Genomic DNA, 20,910 nt, shown 5'->3' on the forward strand with positions numbered 1-20,910 from the left:
CTCATTCCTTTCTACTGCTTTATATGCGCCTATATGGATGTACCCTGGCGGTAAGTGTCACCGTATGTATGTATGTATGTATGTGTGAAAGTGAATGTGTCTGTAGCCTGTACATGCGAGTGTCCTGCTCCCGTCTGCTTACTCATTCACTATGTATGATGTACAATGTTAGTCTTGAATCGCATGAGACTGCCGCTGCTGCTGGTACTGTTTTGGTCGTCGCCTCTTTTTCCCTCTCTACCGGCTGGGTTTTATTGATTTAGCTATTCTAGCTGTCGCCACCGCCGTTGCCTCCCAGGATAGTCTCTATTGCGCTTCGTTACCATCGATGCCGTTGTCATCATCGTCGTTGTAGTTGATGTCACTGTAGTGTGCTTGCCAGCGGTTCTGTACGGCCACGAGGCCCTAGATATGGTGCTGGTGGTGTCCATGGTAGCGTTTGACTCTTGGCGTCCGTTGTCAAGCACAAAAAGTGCCTCTCTTTGTCACTGTGTAGGGTTTCTTGGTGCAAACCTCTTTCCTACGGTTTGGTGCGGTAGCCGTGAGGAAAAAGAGATCGGCGAGAGAAGTCTTGCGAGTGAGGTACCTTATGGTTCGTCTCAACTCACCCTACAGCCGAGATTACCCAACACTGCCCTGTGATTCTTCACTTGAAGAGGAGCAGCTTTAGCTGTCGCGGTTTTTTCATTCAGAGTCAGCGAAGTGTGAGTCGCTTGTATGTGTCTGTGTAAGATAGGTTGTGGGGCTGGACGACGGGGATTTCAAGCTTCTTTGTCAACGATGCGCCGAGGCAATGCCCTACGAGAAGCCCCATAGTCCAATACCGCTCCTGGCCAATGGTCTTATTCTGTCTTCTTCATTTTCTTCTTTCCCAGAGACCCTTTTTGCTTAGACGACTAGAGACGGCTATCGATAGGTCTATAACAGACAGCAAAGCAAGGCATACACATGCTCCAAGAAAAGAAGAAAAGCCTAAACGAAAAATAGGTGTTTTTGAAGAAAATGCTTTTCCGTCACGCTGCTGCCGCGACCGCTGCTGCTGTACTTCAATTCTCCTGTCACCACAGCCAGTGCCTTTTCCTACGCTGGCTTTGTGGCTTTGGTAGCCGCGGCTGGCAGTTGATCTTGGCCTACTTGATCGTCTGCCTGCTTGCCTCTTGGCCGTCCTTAAAAGAAGTTTGATGGTGTTCAGTTCCTCGGCAGGAAACGAAAAGGATCTAGGGAAATATGTCCCTGGCAGATCGTGCTAAAGAAATGTCGTGCGGAGTTAACGGCCAGCCAACTCTATAGAACGCAATAGGGTGCTGTGTAATTTGCAGGATGGATATCATATTAATGCATCTTGAAACAAAAGGCGAGTGAAGTAGCTTCTTCTACATGTCAAATTCGCCGTATGTTGGATTATGCGGCGGTAGAGGGTATTAAGGATATCTGAAAACGCTTACAGTTGTTATTTCACTTCAATAGAACATGAAAATTATATAATACTCAACGCTATAGTTAAAATATAGTTAAAAGGAGAGTTGAGCAGAAATTTCGGGTCACATTTCGATTCCGCTCTCACTTTTTAAGGTTTAGGTCCTGCTCTTCACCACGTATTCAGACTGGTGAAGTTCTATGTATCCAGAATGTTACTGCTTCCGACAGAAAATCAAAAACCCATCAACGTAAGGAATGTTGCCCACATGTTGTTATATGTTGACAGCAATAGTTGAATGTTTTCTTTAGAAATTTACTGTTCTTTTCGTTGGTGCGTCTAGTTGTAAATGGCTTCATCATTTTAACCGACAGTCGCTCTGAGCGTCGCTTGACTGAGTGGCAACCACATCCCCTATGATAGGACTGAATGTCTGTTACCTGAGATAACCTGCATGCTAGATACCTGCGAGTACGTTCGCTTCTATGAGTCTAGTTATCCGCTGTGTGGCCGTATGTGGCAGGCCGAACAACTTGAATTCAATTAAGTTACTTCCTTCGATTTTTCTTTTTCGCGTAAAGGGACGTATTGACCGAGATGCCTCAAAATCAACAACTCTCGCAGCAGCTCGTGTTGCTATTATTACGGGTTGTTATCAGTACTATTTGTAGGGAGAGAGCACCCGTTTCTGCAGTCGTCTCGTTCGCCAGAACCGCCAGCTCCGTCTATTCTATCTTGTTGCAATTTTTTGAGCCATCTGCCGGAAATGAAGACCCGTTTCTGTTGTTTAATACAAAAATTAACAAGTCGATACCCGCACTTCGTTTGGTTCGGCTCGTCCTGTTTGCTCGGCCTTACCCGGCCCGGCCTAATGACTAGCAGCATTGACGCGCCCACATATTTACTCTATCATTTCTATCGCTACAACTTACTGGGGGATCTTGTTATTTGGCTTGTCAGGTATCAAACTTGTCTCGGAGTTACATATACGAAAAACATATTGCACATTTTTTTTTTCGATAAGAGATGGGCACCGTGTACATCGAGTTTTGTCGCATCCCTGATCGACAAATACGGATAAAGCACGTCAGCGTCCATTAGAAGTAGGATATGTGTTACTGTAAGGAACCTTGCCCGCTAATTATATTTCTAGTAAAATTAGAATTAAAATCAGAAAAAAATTAACACTTGTCAAACGTAACATAATATTTGCGATATTATCTCACGTCATATTTTCCGTTACTTCTAAAATATATTTGCTAACCGTCAATTATCTAACTATAGTAGTTAGCAAAATAAGGAAGCAATACGAGACAGGAAATCATTAATAATTATCCTAGGTGGTCTAAGCATTCATTCCTATCGGTATTAAATAAATAGGCCCAGTTTTAAATTAAGTACTGTGTCGTGTATCTCTCTCTTTATTTATTTACATTTTTTCTAAGTTGTCTTTGTTTCATTTCAATAATCCATTCATCATAATAATAATTAGTATTATCGTCGTCGTCGTCGTCGTCGTCGTCGTCGTCGTCATTATAGACCTCTGCTTCTTCGATATCTCCGCATCAACGCCATCATCTTTGTTTCGCAGTAAATGGCACGAATTTTATTGTGCTGTTGTGTATAGTTCTGTGTCTTTCAGAGATTCGTTACTTCGTCGTTCGTCATTTGTCATAGCACAATGTGCTTGTCATCATTCTGAGGATCTACAGGATCGTCGTATTTTCCCACCTTCCGCTATTGCTTTACCACCTTTGCCGTTCATTATTTGTTATGATTGTTTTGCCTCGTTATAGCATCGAGGTTTCGTTTGTATTTTCTCTTTAGCTATGTCAGAATGACTGTTCGTATTACTGGTCTTCTAACGACAAACTCGTTCATTGACGTCAACGTACGTTCTCGACTGCCAGCTCTACATCGTTGTCTTTTCAATTCTACCGCCTTACAGCGTGGTGATTCCACAAAGCAAAAAGATCAGATTTTCGACCCTTGAACTTCCCTGCTCCTCACTCAAAAACATCCTCTCAATGTGTTTTCCTTTTTTCAGTCAGCAAGCTTTTACCAAATACCAGTAATAGCATAATAAAATTATTCTTATTATTACTAGCCGCCTCCATCAAATAATCATTAGATATATACTCGACCTCTCTCACTTGCTGTACGCAATTCTATATATACTTATTATATCCATCCCTATACTTGTGTAGACAGAAAGAACACTAAGTATATCTATATTTATAATATCCATATATATCATCATCTATAATTTATATCATTGACATTCGTTCATAATCGTCATCGGTCGCTCACTGCATTGGTCTTCTATCGTCGCTGAGAATGTCCATTATACACGGTGGTAGTTAGTAACATGGCCGGTTCATAATTGGTAGCTGGTAAAAAAAAATCATCAAAGAGTTGTCAATCATACTTGCTCCTTTGCTAGCTTCGTATGACTACACTTACGTGGCTAGGAACAGCAGTTATACCATGCTATCATCGAAACACCGTCTATTGTTCTTAGGCCTCACCCAATGAACTCTATGTAATACTCATAGACTATAAGAAACACGAAATTGCCTTTTTTGTCATTTTCTTTTGGTCTAATATTTTTCTCTTGGTTGTAGATTTTCCTTTTTCAGTCAAAAAATGACCACCAGAACATTGCCGCTTACTTCGCTGGAGTAGGCTTGCATTGTAATGATGTGAACGGATAAATACAATATAACACTATCTAATACGAAACAAAGACGTGTAATGTTGCCTCGTTATGAACAGTCGTTCTCTAATCTACTATATAATACAGTGACGCGTATGTACAGCCAATCTAGGATTCGATGCCTGAGGTAGTGTAGTTACAGATGTAAATACCTTCTAATTTTGTGTTAAACCTGGCGCTGTTGCTTGTATAATATGTGTGTATATGCTGTGTGCTAGGTAACCACCACTAATAGCTTTTCTGTGCGTGTCAGCTAGAACTTCAATTGGAACTCTCTTTGTCCTTGTCGTCCTCATTGTGGCTGTTGTAGCTATTCGGAAAAAATAATCAATCGAGACATTTAAACGAAATTTCGACAGGATACTTCGAGCGGGCACTAACAGTTATGAAGTACTATAAAAAGGAGGGACATAATTAAATTTAGGGATAAATACTCTATATAATGTCTGCCGTACATTCTACATAGGTAAAGATCGATAGTGCAGAGATTGAAAGTCACTCGCCCGTTGTCGCTGTCAACCTAAGTACCTGCGTGCACTGGCTTCAACCAGATGCAGACTGCCTCGGCTGATTGATTACGCGTCGTCACCAGCAGGAGTCGGACACGAAGCCAGTGACGCGGCCGAGGTGCGATCAGATGCTGGCGAACTACAACGCATTTTTTTCGTTCGCCCACCGCGCCGAACCCCCTTTGCTATCCTCTCCGAACAGAAATACTCATATCTCGCTAGAGAAGTACTGGGTGAAAACCAGAACGATCGCGAAGTCAAAGGCATACGAAGGACAGATGTGATTTTGCAGCGAGTAGCAGAGTCTAAAGACGCAGCCAATATATGATGGAGTTCATATAGACTTGGAAGTAGAAGGTGAGTGGCACAAAAAGGAGAACTGGCCAATCATAGGATAATTTGCATTTTTAAGCCAACTTGCATAGAACTAAGTACCATTGTTGTATGCGACTTATCGAGGTTCGAATCACTTATAGAAAGTCTCGCTACCAGCGCCGATTCTCCCCTTTCTATACGGTGTTATTCAGAGGCGGTGACCTCCCTGGCGCGTAAGTATCGGATGTTCCGCTGCTCGGAAAATAATAAATGGTCTCGCCCGCACGTATGTGATAGGCTTCAGTCGTTACTTTTGAAAAATTTTAACAGAGAGGACACTGTTATTTTCTCCCTCACTTCATCTCACTCGCTCCCTCCCTCCCTCTCTTATTATTACCTTCTTTCCTCTTATTTTCCACTACAATGGTCTGAGAATCAATGAGTTTCTTTGAGGTGGGATTTGCATAGACTCGTAACCTCCGTTATAAGCGGTGTTGGGGCCGGAATTATCTCCAGGTAGAGAAGCACGGCCGGGCTTCCAGCTAAAATCTCCGCTTCGATTTTCAACTTGGAGTTTTAGCTAATTTATCCTTAGTTTTTTGCCGAATTGACATGGCCTTTAAAAGCGGAGAATTCCGTTAGCTATGTTGACTTCGATCGTAAATGTTGTTATGAATTATAAAGATAAAGCATTAAAAATATAGATTGCTATTTTCTATAAAAATCGCACATAGCTGCTCAATCGATTGTTAGCGGCGCGCTGCGGTATCGTATATATTATAGTACAAAAATAAAAAATTGAACATAAACAATCGTAGTAATTATAGATAAAAAAATACTAATCTATAATTAATAAAAGTGAGATCATCACAATACAGCAATGATAATTAATCGCTAACTCATTATCGTAGTTATTGCGTTAGCAACAATTAGCAATACTGACAATACATAGTCCGCTTAATTTCTACAGGGAGCTGCACAAATTCGCCAGAACGTCGTCATGCTCTATTTAGCTCCATATAGTAATGTTGTTCATAGATAAGGGATATTTTTGTCGATATCTGCACAAATCGTGCCCTCCGTAAATTATAGTTATGCATTATCATTAAAATTAATCGCACTTATATACATTATGATACTTATTTATTTACATAAGAAATTCTTTACATCGTAGTTACAATGTTCCTGCTCTGATAGGTTAGACGTGGACAAATAACTGGCCTTAGAACGTTCTCATACGAAGAGCTAGCGCTTTAGAGGAGTACAAAAAATACAAACAACACAACTGGCGTTTCATTCAAGTGTGAATTTAATTCCCAAAGGCACTATAACGCAGATCATAATTTTTCGTCAACTACTTTCGCCGTCATAAGTAAATGAAGAAAAACAGTCACGCAAAAAAGGACGCCGACAAACAACCGCAGCGCCAGTTCTATTCTCGTGTGTAATTTCATCTAAATTTGTTGTCGCCATGCGATATATGTACTGGTACATGCATGGCTGTACGCGACTTCTGGGTCTGTACTTGGGTCTTATACTAACTGTACTAACTAGCAGTATTAGCGGTGATTAGAGTTCGTGATGGATAACCACATGTGTGTGTAGTCAGGGGCTTTTCTATGCCTATCCCAACCTGTTCGAGGGTGCTCGCTTGGGCTGGGGGTAGGGGGGGGGTGGGGGAGGGGTATAAATAAATCATAATTTCTACTTTTCAGTCGTCGCAGCCTTCTTTTGTTCATCACCAATCCTCTTTGCTTTACTTGCCGTTGCTGCTTCCTGTTTTCATTTTGAATCGCTCTGTTTCAATAGTAAATGCTCTCTATGTATGGATCAGCCAAACTCTCTCGCTACCGTTGACCTACTTCTCAGACGGCATCACACGCCATGCATGATCTGCGTCATATATCTGCCAACTTCATTATATCGACGAAGGTCTCCTTCCGTTGAAGAGGTTTCCATTTCAAGAATTAACAACCCGAGAACTGGTCACAATTTACATAATCAAGAACTTCGTGTGACCGCCTTGGTTGTTTCTGCTTTTGTCTTGTTCCTATTCGTATTTATCTACCCTATTCGATTCGCTCTTTCCTATAATTTTCTTTACCGTTCCAAGTAGGTTGTCTTACGCAATCCGCTACAACCTTTCCTTGTCATCCATCGCCGTTTGCTGATGTGCCACCCACCGGCCTTGTGTATCTTTCGGTAGGACTACTATTATCGCCGCTAGCTCACTGACGTTTTCTCTATTTTATCGCCACATCTCTAGCACCACTGGTGTTTTGTTTAATCGGAGCCATAATTCTATCAATGCTATAATTTCGTACGTCTTTGCTGTGTCATATCTAGAGTTCTATAGGTCTCGTAGCCGCTGTCCCATATTTTCGTTTCCACTTATTTCGACTTTGCGCGTATATATATTTAAATTCTTTCTCTCGTTCGCGCGTGCACACACACTAACACACATGCATGCATGCGCACGCGCACAAATACACAATCTCATCCGCTTCTATCTTTGTCTGGCTGGCTGTACGCTTTAGGCTGTCAGTCAATATGGTAAGCACATGTGTATGGTGTATCCTATCCAACTAATAGGCCGTGGGTGGTGCTAGCTGATGATGAAACTGCAATGCTTGGTGCGGATGCAGGATGGTTTGTGGCGGGTTGGTACATTGCTGCGGATGATACCAATCGTTATAATTCGAAGGTGGCAAATGATGGTGGTGATGGTGATGATGGGTAGAGATACCGGACGATAGCGGGAGACCTGGTGACATGAGGCCATTCGCGTTCCCGGCTGACGGCAGGAGGTTCAGGTTCGGGAGATTGTTCAAGTTGTTCAGGTTGTTCAGCTGATTAAGGCCGGTAGGCGGTGGTGGCCGTAAGGGATTAGGCACGTTGGGGACTCCCACACCGACACCCATTCCGACGCCTAAGGTCCCATGACTTAGGCCGGTTTGGCTGAGCCCTCCGGACGTCGCTAGACCATGCGAGGCCCCAATGAGGCCACTTGCACTGCTAGGAGGAGGGGGTACGCCACCCCCAGGGTGAACTCCTGGTCCACTGTTAGCGTTGGTGCCGCCGCTGCCACCACTGCCGCCACCCTGCCCAGCTAAGCTGAGACCACCCTGACCAGTCAGTCCCTGCTGCAGCTGCGGAAGAGAAGACACGCTCGGGGGCGCTCCACTTAAGGACGCCCCCGACGGAACCCCGGTCGCGCTGCGCCCACTGCTAAGGTGCGCCTGTCCAGCCTGCAGCTCTCGGTCACGTTCGGATAAAGTTATTGGCAACGTGAGACCGCCAACAACCGGCGTCGGGAACGCCGTATCCGATGTCGGACCTGAGTAGTCAGACCCCCCCGGACTCAATGGAGGGGTTCCGCTACTGCCGACAGCGACGCTGCCACTGCCGCAGTGCACCTTCATATGCTTGCGCAGCGAACTGGGGTGCGTGTAGCTCTTGTCGCAGCCGCGAACGCAGCAGTTGTACGGTTTGTCGGACGTATGGACGTGCGAGTGCTTTTTGCGGTCCGACGAGTTGGCGAAACGTCTGTCACAGCCGTCGAACTCGCACTTGAACGGTTTCTCGCCTGAAATATTGGAAATAAAGAGATTCGAAAAAACAAACAAAGCAAAAACAAAAGAAACTTATTAGTAAATGGTATCGATTGTAAGATGATCATATATTGCATAACGTATTGAGTGAATGAGTGAGTATAAGGAAATTCTGCTGATGCTACGCTGCCTAACTCTAGTGTAATTTTGCAATGAGTATGCCTGTTGGTTTGTCTATTTCTTTATATTAGGAGGTGGCTCGACTTCAAATGAGTATGTTCAAATAAGCTTCATATCTAAAAATGTAAAGACTGATCTACCTTGACCCATCGAGGTTTGTATGAATTTTTGAAACGTCTACGTATTATAGTCAGTGCAGACTTTATCAACTCAGTAACGTCTACCTATCATCGATTGACGACCTTGGGTGCTCAACAGGTTGTCTTGCGGTAACCGAGAGCGAGATTTCATCTAAGTCGCTGAACAACTTGGGACAAGTTAACATCGTCTCCAGCATGACAACACATTAATATATCTAACCAATTTGAAGTACGCATGCTCTTCAAAAGCTATCAAGCCAGCGCCAATTGGGCCTACTAGCTACTTCAGTCGAAGCGGAATTACGTATAGGAACAGCTGCTCGCGTCTATGTCGACAGGTCGTTCACGCTGCTCGTCTATATCGATTTCCCATGTGGTCCTTTCGTCCGATATCGATGTGTTCCATCTACAGAGCTACCTAGTATTATCCCTTATCTCTACATGTTTGTACATCTCTGTCTAACAGACTGTCTGAGAGCTCTGAAGGGCCGATCTCTCACCAGCTATTCATTCCTCACTCCCCGTCAGATATCCGAGTATATAGAACAGCTACTAGCTGCTCATCGTTAGATACATCTACTCGAGTCTTTTGCGTCAGTCTCCTTATCCCTACTCTCACTCGACTACCTATAACGCCGTCATCGGCGATGTTGTTTTTGCTGTTGCTGGCGTTGTTCTCGGAAGCAAAGCTGCTAACCACAAACGGCGTCAATTCTGGATGACGATCAAGATCCACAAGATCACAGGGAGCAATAGCTAACTTAGTTCTGACGACGACGATGACGTCGACAACAACAGTGATAACAATAACTTCAAGCTGTCGAAAGCTCGGAGAGCAAGCCAACGCTCGCGCGACCAGAAGTTCTGAAGTATTTGGGTGGTGGCTAGGGCTCGGATCCGGAAGGACGAGAATAGGGGGTAAAAAGTGAACGACAACAAGTAGTTGACAACGAAGGCACGAGGGAATGAATCGATGTCAGTACGGACGATAACGAGATGTCCGCTAAACAGCGGGACATTTAAAGATGGAATTAGATGCGGACGAGAGCAGAAAAAACGAGAAAAACGAAAAGCGTAATTGTTTATATACATAAACACGACACACACGCATACATAAATATACGAATGGAGTCTAGTGAATCTATCTTCCGGTGGATGAAGACAAGGAAGCGTTGAAGGCAGTTGAGAGCTCTATTCTAGAGAATCGATAGGGAATAAAGGATGAGCGGAAACGCAGGATCAAGAAACGATAGATGTTCTTGGTTTAGCCATTGGCGACAGCGTGGAGGTACCTGTGTGTTGGGATATATTGGTTTCTCAACAATGTGTTTAGCACACGATGTTTATTAGAATCAGGTAGGATGATTTAATACTGATCATGTTCAAAGCAAGGACATGTGTTGGCCTACTACAAAAAGTTCGCAATGCTATTAACTTCGAATCCGATTCATCGATATCGTAGCGACAAGGCACAACTATGATGAGAAATAACTCGCGAAGCTGCCCACATGCAATATCTTTTTCTATTCAATATCGCAGGTTAGGCTTTGAGGCAGTACTAATGTAGTGAAACAAGCACATACAGTCTTCGTAATGTATCAACAAACGCTGCATATAAAAGGGATTAAGGGAAAAAATGACAATTAGAAAAAGCACGTTTACAATATATCATAAATTTTCTCCTTGCCGCAGTCGTTGTTTTTCGTTTCTGTTTGATATTGATCTCATTAATTTCTTTTTCTACAGTTCTCGTCCAAAATCATCTGCAAGAAAGGTCGTCTTCGTCTAGTACATCACTTGGCCATCTCCCATGCCTTCGTACAGCCTCTAGCAACGATAGCAACCAAACCACTTGCCAGCTGCAGGAAAAAATTTTCTAAAGCCCAGGGTCAAAAATTATATATTGATTCAGTTATTACTGTCGTTGTGCCATCTTTGCGTTAATTTTAGCTATTCTCTTTTCCCGATCCGCATCGATCAGATGAAAGGATAACGTTACCGCTGAGGAGTGAACGTCGATAGCGTCGGCCAAGAGCCGTCAACCGCCGTCACGTTACCGGACAACGAAAACGTACAAACGCCAAAGACGATGACAACAACGATGACGGGAGAGAGAGGGACAGAAAGAGACAAAGAGAGAAAAATAGAAAAAAAAATGACCAATCGGCGAAGAAAACAGCGTCAGAAACACCGCCCTTGGCCCCCGCCTACGCTTTGGCCGGTTCCGGTTGGCTGGAGCGATTGTTCGTATGTGTTAAACTATTGTAGGGAAGACAAGACCAGTTTGTCTCGTGAGAAAGACAGACTGAAGACAGTACAATGTGAAACGCTATGGAGGAATGGCAATAGCAGTAATATCCTATCGTGTGGGACATTTGTACGTAGCTATTATTGATAGATATATCGATTTAAGATGACACAACCCTGCTTCGTTTTCCTTGTTGAACTAATGTTGCCGCCTAAAGGGTATACTTTTTCTATTTAATAACAACATTTGTTGGGGAAAAGTGTTCTAGCGATGGTCAGCTGATACTTGGCTTGATGACTGAGACCTGAAAGAAACAGGAAGTAACACCAAAATCGATGGCTTCGACGATCAGACAGCTTCGACAAGAAGGACATAAAGAGGCAGGCTACGCTGATAGGCCAACAGTATGTCCGGTATCGTTTTATAGAAGATCATTATAATCTTTAGAAATGTTCATAATGTATTTGACCGAACGACACAAACGCAAAAGGTGCGTGTTAGATGGTCACGCGGGAAGATCAGAGGGACAGAGCTGCTTGCCTTCGTAACGTCAGCCTAAATCAATAATATATCGATTTGCTCAGGTTAACGCGGCACTTGTATGCGAACTCGATGAATTCGAAGTGGTTCCAAGTTCATGATGCACCACATTCATATGATAACAGATTATATATATATATCAAAACAAAAAAGTCGTATCTCTGATTTACTCTATTAACAGCACCTAACGTGATACAATACATATATAGGCCGACAGTGCGTTTTCGTAATGGAAGAATAAACGATAACTATAACATTTATTATGCGACGGACAGTACCGCTCTCAAAGACAATGCAAACACGAAGTCGACAAGCAACGGCGAAGATGTTCGAAGTTTAACTGGTCTTCATTGCGGCTTTTTTCTCCCCTCCGTCCTTCTTACGTAGCCCGCCCTCATTTCGTCAACTTTGTACGTACACATGTATGTCTATGCATACATATCAAAACATGTACGAAACCCAAACCTGATGCTATCGATATAGCCAGATGATAATAAAAATTGAATGAAGTTTATTTTTTCACTCGTTTAGCTACGTAGATCGCGCATTAATGGACAGGACGTTGACACTCCAGGATGGTGATCATAATATATAGGTGTACATATTTTTTTAATGTATGCTCTACTCCTAATCTCTAGAGAACCTCTAAGTTCATTATATGATGTTAATAATTGCTAAAAGCAGCTGTCAGATTGTGATTGCAGACGCCGTCTGGTCTCTACTGAGTGAACCGGCTTTTATTTGGCTTTTGGTCTTTTGTCATGATCAACACGTCATCTAACCCCGTCATAACCATTTCGTTAATGACTGTTTTCTTTGGTGTTAACTCCAATAGGGGCCTCGTGGGCGGACGTGGGTCCACAGCTTTTGCGAGCCCCTAGAGACCAATATGAACTGAAGACATGAAGAAGGGTGTCTATACTAGTAGTTCGAGTCTTCAGGTCTTCAGCAAAATCGCATCATCAGGCTACAGTTCGAGTCCCTTCCACTTCGCTCTCTGTATCAGATTCACGGATCACGACTGGACAAAATAAACACAAAGTAAATCATCTTCATGTTGGCTCCTCAGCAGTCGAACGAGCTTTGAAGACATCTCTGGGTCACTCGTGCCACGTCACGTCGTGTAAGCTTCTCTGACCGAGTATTAACTCATTGCTTGTGTCATATGGCCTAATACGTTGTGCATATCGCGTATAGAAGTCCATTTGTCTATATTGACTGCGAATAATGAGATACCAAGACATAATCCTAGCTCCACGCTAATCGTATCGTCCACGCAATTCGAGAACAGCTGGAGGGGACTGTAAAAACTAGTTACACACCCATGTACAGCAGACTAATCCTTCATGCCCGAAGTGTGATACTCCTAAGAGCAGTAGTAAAGGAAGGCAAGCCTTTCACTATATAGCTACCACGTGTTGTTGTGCTCAGAGTGACAGAATGAGCAAAATGAAATCTGAGAAAGGTGACCTTTTTGTCGTCACTCATTTATTACTGTCCTATATACAACCTTACCTTTCTTTCTAATCAGTCATATTATGCGGTCGAGTTTATTACAGCCATATGCATACACATATATCTATATGTATAGTACGTCTTCTACTAAGGCTTACCAAAAAGGTCCAAGGCTAACTTGTCTCTGGTTCGTGATTTCCACAACAATGGAACAACAATTTAGATCCATGGTTCGGCCGCGTGTACAGCATACGGCCATACACGTTGCCTCTCCCCTTTAGGGTCTGTGTTCTTCTATTCGAAATAAACCCCACTATATGGAGCATGGATGGGAGAAGTGGTCGTGTATATTCATATGGTAACATTAAATCTACTTTTCGCTCACCGACGGTATGGGGCGAAGGATGAGAAGCTGATGGCGGTCTAGCTTAAACAAAATATTTATGAGTGTTATGGGAGAAAGTGGGGATAATGCTACTCCCGATGAAGTTCGTTTTCAAATAGAAAGAATTTAAAGTGAACCCCCGGTTGAGTGATACTAAGCCCTTGTAAACCTGCCTCAATTGAAGCCACTAGCTAAGTGCTTTTTCTCTCATTTAATTATCACAGATAGAAGGACGTCACCGAGTCGACTGCCAATGCAAGAATTCTGCCTCTGTCGTCGTTGTTGCTGCCGCATTGGACACAAGTGATTTCGTCTAACTTGATAAAGTTAAACTTGCCGCTGACTCTCACGAACGCACTGCAGAAGATTGTGTCTACAGCAAACGGCGATCTCGGGACGGTCGATTCAATTGTCCAAGTTATGGGGACTCACTGGCAGGGGTAAGGGAAGTCCGAATTGTCTAGAGACCATTCAAAGTGGTTACGGTGGCGAGTCAGTGTAGCGCGCAGCCCTTTCGCATATATTACGACTAGTAACACAAGCAGTACATCGTTGACATAATATAACTGCAACGGGAAAGCGTTGAAGATTTCCTCAGCCAGCCGCATTCCCTTAAGCAAACGTCACATTCGTGTCCCCCCCCCCCCCATGTCGACAAAGCGGAATAGTCGATGGGGGTGACACGCGAATATTGCAAATCTTGATGGACGACTGCTTCCCAACTCCGCTGAGTGACTTTGCAGCCATCGCAGACCCTTTTTTCACTTCGGATACGAAACTACTGTGGGTTAGAGCCCCCCGCAACGAAATGATGCTGGTCCAGTAGCGGTTGGGGCAGTCGAAAATCTCTACCAACAAGAGACACAAACTTGCCTTGTAAAGGTTTGCTATTATATTTGACGAATAGACGATGTTTTCGGTGGTATTTCGATTCAACTCTCTAGAAGGGCGCACTTTAACGCTGTTTTAAGCAATTGAGACCAAGACAAGCTGATGACCCTATCGTTGTACAGCGAATAGGTATTTTTCCTATAAGCCATTCGTATTGAGATATTGTATCTGTTGATAGAATTGAGGATTTCCGTCTCCTACTACCACATTTAGCTTATAATCCAGCTACTTGACTAACCTTACATCAGCATCTAAAAAATGTTTTTGATTCACGTCTGGCATATACATACGTGTGACATCACTAGACGGAAAGACTATCACATAAAAATACACTAACCATTCTCTCGAATAGGTGCAGCAAAAGCGTTACCACTACCATTATTATTATATAAGTCGGAGACAACGTTACCCATTTTTAAGACCCACAACGGCAGCAGTTGTTTACTATTTCTCGCAATAATGTTACAATTGTTGGCGCTGTCACGTTTTGTTGTGCTGGTTGTTGCACTTGTTTTCCATATTGAACTTTTCCCCCACTACCCCCGTCCCCACATCACTGTCGCACTATACATTTAGTTTTCTTTCGCGTTTTGGCTACGTTCCTTTTTCATTCTGTTTACGGCGACGAGTGCTGCCACCGCGGCTGCTGCCTTTGTCGCCGTTGACATCGACGGGCGGACGACACGCATGACAAGTTCTTAATGGGAATTTAAGCTGAACTGAGCGTTTTGGGTGTGCCCTTCACTCAGAGCATCAACAACAACCAGAAGATCGACACGGCGGCGTAGTCTCCTCGTAAACGTCTCGACCTTAGACGAATATTAAAACGAAACGGCGAGCCAGGCCTATCGTTCAGGCCACTGGCCCAATCAGGACCAGCAGCAAACGTGGATTGGCGCTACAGCGGGAGGAGACATAACTCGATGAGAAATAAATTTACAGGAAAAATCAGACCATGGCTTTTATCGTAAACGCCACCAGCCGGGCAAAGTGCGAAGGGCAAGTCAGTGTTGGTGTGCGAGTATAAAGGCAAAATTCTTATGCCATTTTTTGTTTTTGTTTTTTTTTCAAACACGTCAAAAATCGGAGAAACTGGTCGACGATGTGTTGTCGATCGAGGGAGTGGAGAACACGCGTGAGGGAAAAGACAAAACCAAAAAGTTACCGCCACTATCGGATGGCAAACGCAGCCGGAGTGTGTAGAGAAGAAGAATTGGCGTACTACGTTTGATGTACACGTAAACACGTACGTTGTGCACTGTCGTACGTCGTAGTGGGCCAACCCAAATGGGAGACAACTGGTTGTACACAGGTCAGGTAGTGCATGCGTTTCTTGGGTAACTTCCTTTTAGAAACCGAAATGTTTTCCGAATGTTGGCGTTGCTATAGCCGAATTGCTTAATATTTTGTCTTGATCTTGAGTTAGCCTATAACATTAGCATGAAGATCCTCGCTGTGGCGGGAAGGAATATGTGGACCGTTGAACGGAACCAGACCCCTTTATCTACATCATCTTACGAGGAGGTGACCTGCTGAGTCTGTCGAACTGTTTGTACCGGGTGACCGATCGGTTAATTCTGCTTCGGAGTGATTCTCACTCAAAAAGCTGAACTATATCAGTCTGATCAGTTAAGTTTTGATCATTTTTTGGCATTCGCCTATTAATTGGCGTCACTAAGTTCGAATCGGTAGGTTACTTCTATGGATTTGGAGGTCTTCACGTACCGCTATCAATCTACATCGCTCTTTCCTCTTAGCGAAATTTTCTCAGGCTCCAGATGGATTCGATCGCACAATCTATCAACGACAACAACAAGTTGTCGACATATTATTAATGGGCGAAACTATTGGTTTGATGTCACTGAGAAAGGTCCGACAGTTACTGAATGGCTCTTATTCGCTAGTTAAGAGCCATATCGTGGCATTAATGCGACCCAGCTGAGATGAGCGTGAAGAACAAATCGCACCCTAAAGTCCAGGAGCTATCGCATATAATATTAAACAACCTCTACAGACACTGAAAAGGAACGATCAGCTTCCCTAAAAGTTTTCGGGTAGAGTTAACTGAATAATGATTTATAAATTTATTAAAGTTAGACAAATTAGATGAGAGATGATGCAGTTGGTTTGGCCAAATCCACTGTTTATGAAATACTAAACATTTTGAAAGAAAAAAAAAACCACTTCAACAGCAAGAATTAAAAAAACTTTCCTTGATAGTTTCTCAACATTTGACCCTTTAACCATTCCACCGGACAGCGCTCTCTCTCTCTCTCTCTCTCGTCAAAGCGTCGTAAATACATTGCGTATTTGTACATATAATTGTGCTTTCATTCCGCATTTGTTCATCATACAGAAAGAGCAGAATCGCACAGATGTACAGATCTGGCTATTGATAGAATACAGACGGCTGGGGTAGCAGCAAAACACTGTCGACCCGGCAGAGGGCGCACGTCGTTCTCGTAGTCGGCGACGGTTGTCCGAATTACAGCGGCAATAGCAAAAGCAGTCATCATAAATTTCGCTTTTATTTACAGAATTCCGGTGCCCATGTGTGCATCCGCCCTGTCGCGTGATACCCATACAAAGATAGATAGCTAGCTGCGTACGATTTTTCGTTTCGTTTAATTACTCACTAGCGCAGAGGACTGGTGGTGCCTGAGCGTGGTTGAACACAGACGCAGCACTAGCAAAGCCAAATTTAGCTACCTCCAAAGAAGAATTCGAGCGCAAAAGACCGTTTCTTACGCAAATGATGGAACAGGGTAATAGTGAAAAATATTTTAGCGTTGTCGCTGTTGTGTTTATTGTTATCGTTGTCCGCTTTGGCTCATCGTAATTCGAACGCCTTTCGTGATTCGTCGAGACGACGACGAACCTACCCACAGCTGTTCTGTCATTTGTTATGAAGGCTCCTTGCGACCGATACGCAGCTTATGAAGCTAGCTATACCAACTAGAAGTCGTAGGACTATCATGTGCTTTAAACTTTCGTGCAGCATAAACAAGAAAGCGATGCTAAAAGCACGAGGGCTGGCTTTGGCTTCTGTCTGACGGTAGCTTAATTACTTCGTAACCGTGAAGACTGCCGAGCCGTGAAGTGAGTGGCAATCAGAAATACCAGTAGCTGCGGACGCCTCCGAGGTCAAGTAATCAACCCTTTTTTTCCTAGTTAAACAGACGGCAGATATCATGAAAAACACTATTACCTGTCCAGCGCTTGCGCGGCGAATGCTAGCAAAAATATACGTATCAACTGATTGCATTGAGACGCAGATCCGCCCCATTTTTTGAACTGAATATTATCGAGTATAGTGTCCGTACAGATATTAGGCCATAAACGAACCTGACTGCTACTTACCGTTGCCCTAAACGACGATTTGAACCATCGTAGCAATACGTCTTTTGACAAACCTAAAGCAAACTAGTTCCGGCTTCTGCAAACTGTTCATTAAACTACCTCGATTTATAAGTTCCGAAGGCGCCACCAGCCATTCTGAATACGCAAATTTTCGGACAAACGTCCTATGCCCCGCTAAGACTTGCAACATCATTAACAAACGGAGAATAGCAACAACAACTACTCTGGAGAATGCGGGTAGCAACGCACAACGTTGACATGAGTGGTCGGCCCCGTGCATAGGTCGTTCGTCGTTGCTGTTGTCGGTTTCGCCGGCAGGTCTACCACTCGTCCATGCAAACGGATTGAAGTAAGGCCACGGAGAGATTGGTGCTCAGGGGCCAGCGGGCGTCTGCTGTTTGGTGAAGGCAGCAGAAGCAATGCGACAGCCAGTGATAGCAGCAGCAGTGGAGGGAAATCGCAATCTAAATGGCGTGCGGCTTTTCGCTTTGTTTTCCTGCTGGCTCCAGCGGCAGCAGTGTTTCCTTCATAGTGTCTGCAATGGGTAAACTGTCTGCCTCTTACTCGTAGTAGCGACGGCTATTCTTTTCGGTCCCTATACTGGCCGTTCGACCGGTAGTGGGTTGAGCCGGCGTTGACGCCGCCTTGCGAGGAATGAAGCTTGTGGTGGATTTTATTCTCTCGGTTTGTTGTTAGCCTACTCCCTCTGAATCTGTGTCCCTTGCCCGTGGCCCACTACGGTAACCCAGTGCGGCGCCTTCCAAGTTTCCCACACGCCCTTATTCGTGCGCACCTCTCACTTATACGACACATACACAGCCAAACTCTATGTACCGTCTAGCTTTTCCCCTGGTCCGTCTGGGCACACGTCCCGGCGCTTCACCGACGTTGGCACTGGGTAACGGCGACCGAGCCAACAGTAGTAGTAGCATTGGCGGCAGCGAGCGAGGGCGGCGGGCGCCGCACAGCGGGAGAAGGATCATGGGATCAGTTGCCATGGTGACACCGCTAGGACAGACTATGGGGAAACCAAGAAGCTCGACTCGACTCGTTGACGCGAGTTGCGGGATGGCAAGCACTTCTACTCCACCCAAACAGTAGCAGTCGGCGAGCGACCACACTATACCCCTGAACAGTCGGACACGCTACTATTTTATCCTAGACAGACAGCCAGTCAGTCAGCAAGTCGCCACACAGATACTGGCGGCAAACCTCCAAAGATCTCTACCCTCTCCCCTGTGTACCCCACGCGACCAGCCTACCCTTACGACTACGCCGCACATCACGGCCGCATCACACCCTCGGCCCAGCACAAAACCCATTCGTCCGATCTCAGCGACGACCACGTTCGTTCACGTTTGCGCCAGCGAGGACTCGAAAAAGTAGCGGAAACTCTGCAGCATGTTCGGAACGTTGTCCTGTTTTCTAAAGTAAGCACAATGGGTTTAAAAGTAATACCCCTACTCACAGACATTAAAAAAGCAATAACAGGGTAACCAGCTTAACGCTACGCTAGAATGGTCATCAATACCATCATTCCAACATTGGCGAAACGCACACAGGGTCAAGAAGCGTCTTCCAGGTCCGGAATTTCGAATACTCGGTAATCGACTCAGCAACGACTGAATTCGAACGTTTTAAAACTGTTTGGTTCCATAAGTTGAGTAGCGTAGATGTATGCCGACTTAAACAAGTAGGTAATATTCATGATCAACTACATAGACGACCGCAAAAGCAGTTTCATCGTTCTTACGCAACGACTTAAGAGGTTATGGTGACACCAGCGATGCTGGCGAGGTTCGACGTACCCTTTCTATGAAGTTAGGCGGGGGATTTCTTTGAGTCACCCTGCCACCACTAACAGGCAGTGGGACAACGAGACGACGGCCAAGAAGGCTAAGGCGATGTGCCCTGCTTAGGCCTGTGTGTTCCTGTGTGTTGTATCCGAGCGCGGCTGGGCAGATGTGTGTCGGCTGTGTGGAAAAGGAAGATCAAAGTTAAAGCGTCGCGGGGGAATAAGCCCCGAAGAGGACTGGTAACGCATGTGGGTCCCGGGTAACTCTCCAGCTATTGTGCTCAGGGGATTGTCTGGCCGATGGTTTGCCTCCTCCATTGCTGTTCCTTTCTGTTGTTTATGGTTTCTTTTGCCTTCGCAGCCACACTCGTGCCTGCCTTCTGCCTAGCTGAATTCTGCTTGCGTCCGTTCTCCTTCTCTCTCTCCCTCAATGGGAAAAGCGGCAGGATGGGTGGGGGGTAAGGGTTTAGCCACGGAGAGATATCAGCTGACGGTTGGCAGTCAACCGACGCGCGCACACGCCTGCGGTGGCAGCAGCGAAATGAACAGGCCACTGCCATGCAGCACCATCCACGGTCCAGCCGCAGTTTTAGATGAGGGAGGACGAGCAGTCGGGCAAATTTGGGAGCTAGCGATAGGGAGACAGCGGCCTCTAGCTAAGCTAAATGACGGAAATGACCGGCCGACAGACGGACCAACGGATACAGCGCTACCATCACGACAGCACTGCAATGCTGACGAAGTTGTTCGTGCCGTCCATCCCTTCCTAGCGCTACCCACAGAAGTTGCAGTTACTGCCATTCATGCAGCCAAGTCAAAGATGCGTCGTGAGCCAAAAGTGATAGAGGAACGTCAAAAGGACTGCAATGAGAAAAAAGAGGATGGCAACGCGACGGCGTCCAAAACGACCCACATGAATGAAGATGACGCGAAACGGGCAGCCAGCCAGCCAGCCAGGCTGAACGGGCTGGAAGAAAGGGGCAAAGTGGTGATGAAAGAAAGAGGGCGACGCAAACGGTTAGTTTGCTTCGCTTTGTCCTTTTGCGTCTGCCACTGCCCGTTAAGCGAATCATGGCTTGCAGTGCGCCTGGCCTGATTATCTATTGTAGAGAAAAGCCATATGACTAGTCATAATTTAATTCCTTTATGGCAGGATAATCTCCGCTAGATTCATCGTGGTATTAGATCTAACGGTGTATGATAGAATTTCAAATATATAGTCATGTCTAGACTAGAGCCATATGAAGACAGCTAACGCTGTTAAAAGCCGCAAGACGCTCTATTGCCAAATATACAATATCGTCATATAGAAAAGCTAAAATGAAAATATTTAAATCTAGTTATTTTCATCACGGCAGGCAGCTCGTCATCGCGGCGTGACGTACCGACGGTGCAGCGAATCGTCAGG

At 44.8% G+C, this 20,910-nt stretch overlaps 1 protein-coding gene across 1 annotated transcript in view; it reads right to left on the reverse strand.

Moving 5' to 3' along the window:
- Nucleotides 1–2,803: 2,803 nt before the first annotated feature.
- Nucleotides 2,804–20,910, reverse strand: part of LOC147758700 (uncharacterized) — a 62,141-nt gene continuing 44,034 nt past the window's right edge. The window contains exon 2 of the mRNA XM_086976545.1: nucleotides 2,804–8,543. Within this exon, the coding sequence (XP_086832671.1) occupies nucleotides 7,543–8,543 (1,001 nt within the window). The 3' untranslated portion in view covers nucleotides 2,804–7,542. The remainder of the gene's footprint in view (nucleotides 8,544–20,910) is intronic.

The sequence above is a fragment of the Varroa destructor genome, unplaced genomic scaffold (assembly GCF_002443255.2).
Source record: "Varroa destructor unplaced genomic scaffold, Vdes_3.0 BEIS01000001.1, whole genome shotgun sequence".
Lineage (NCBI taxonomy): Eukaryota > Metazoa > Arthropoda > Arachnida > Mesostigmata > Varroidae > Varroa > Varroa destructor.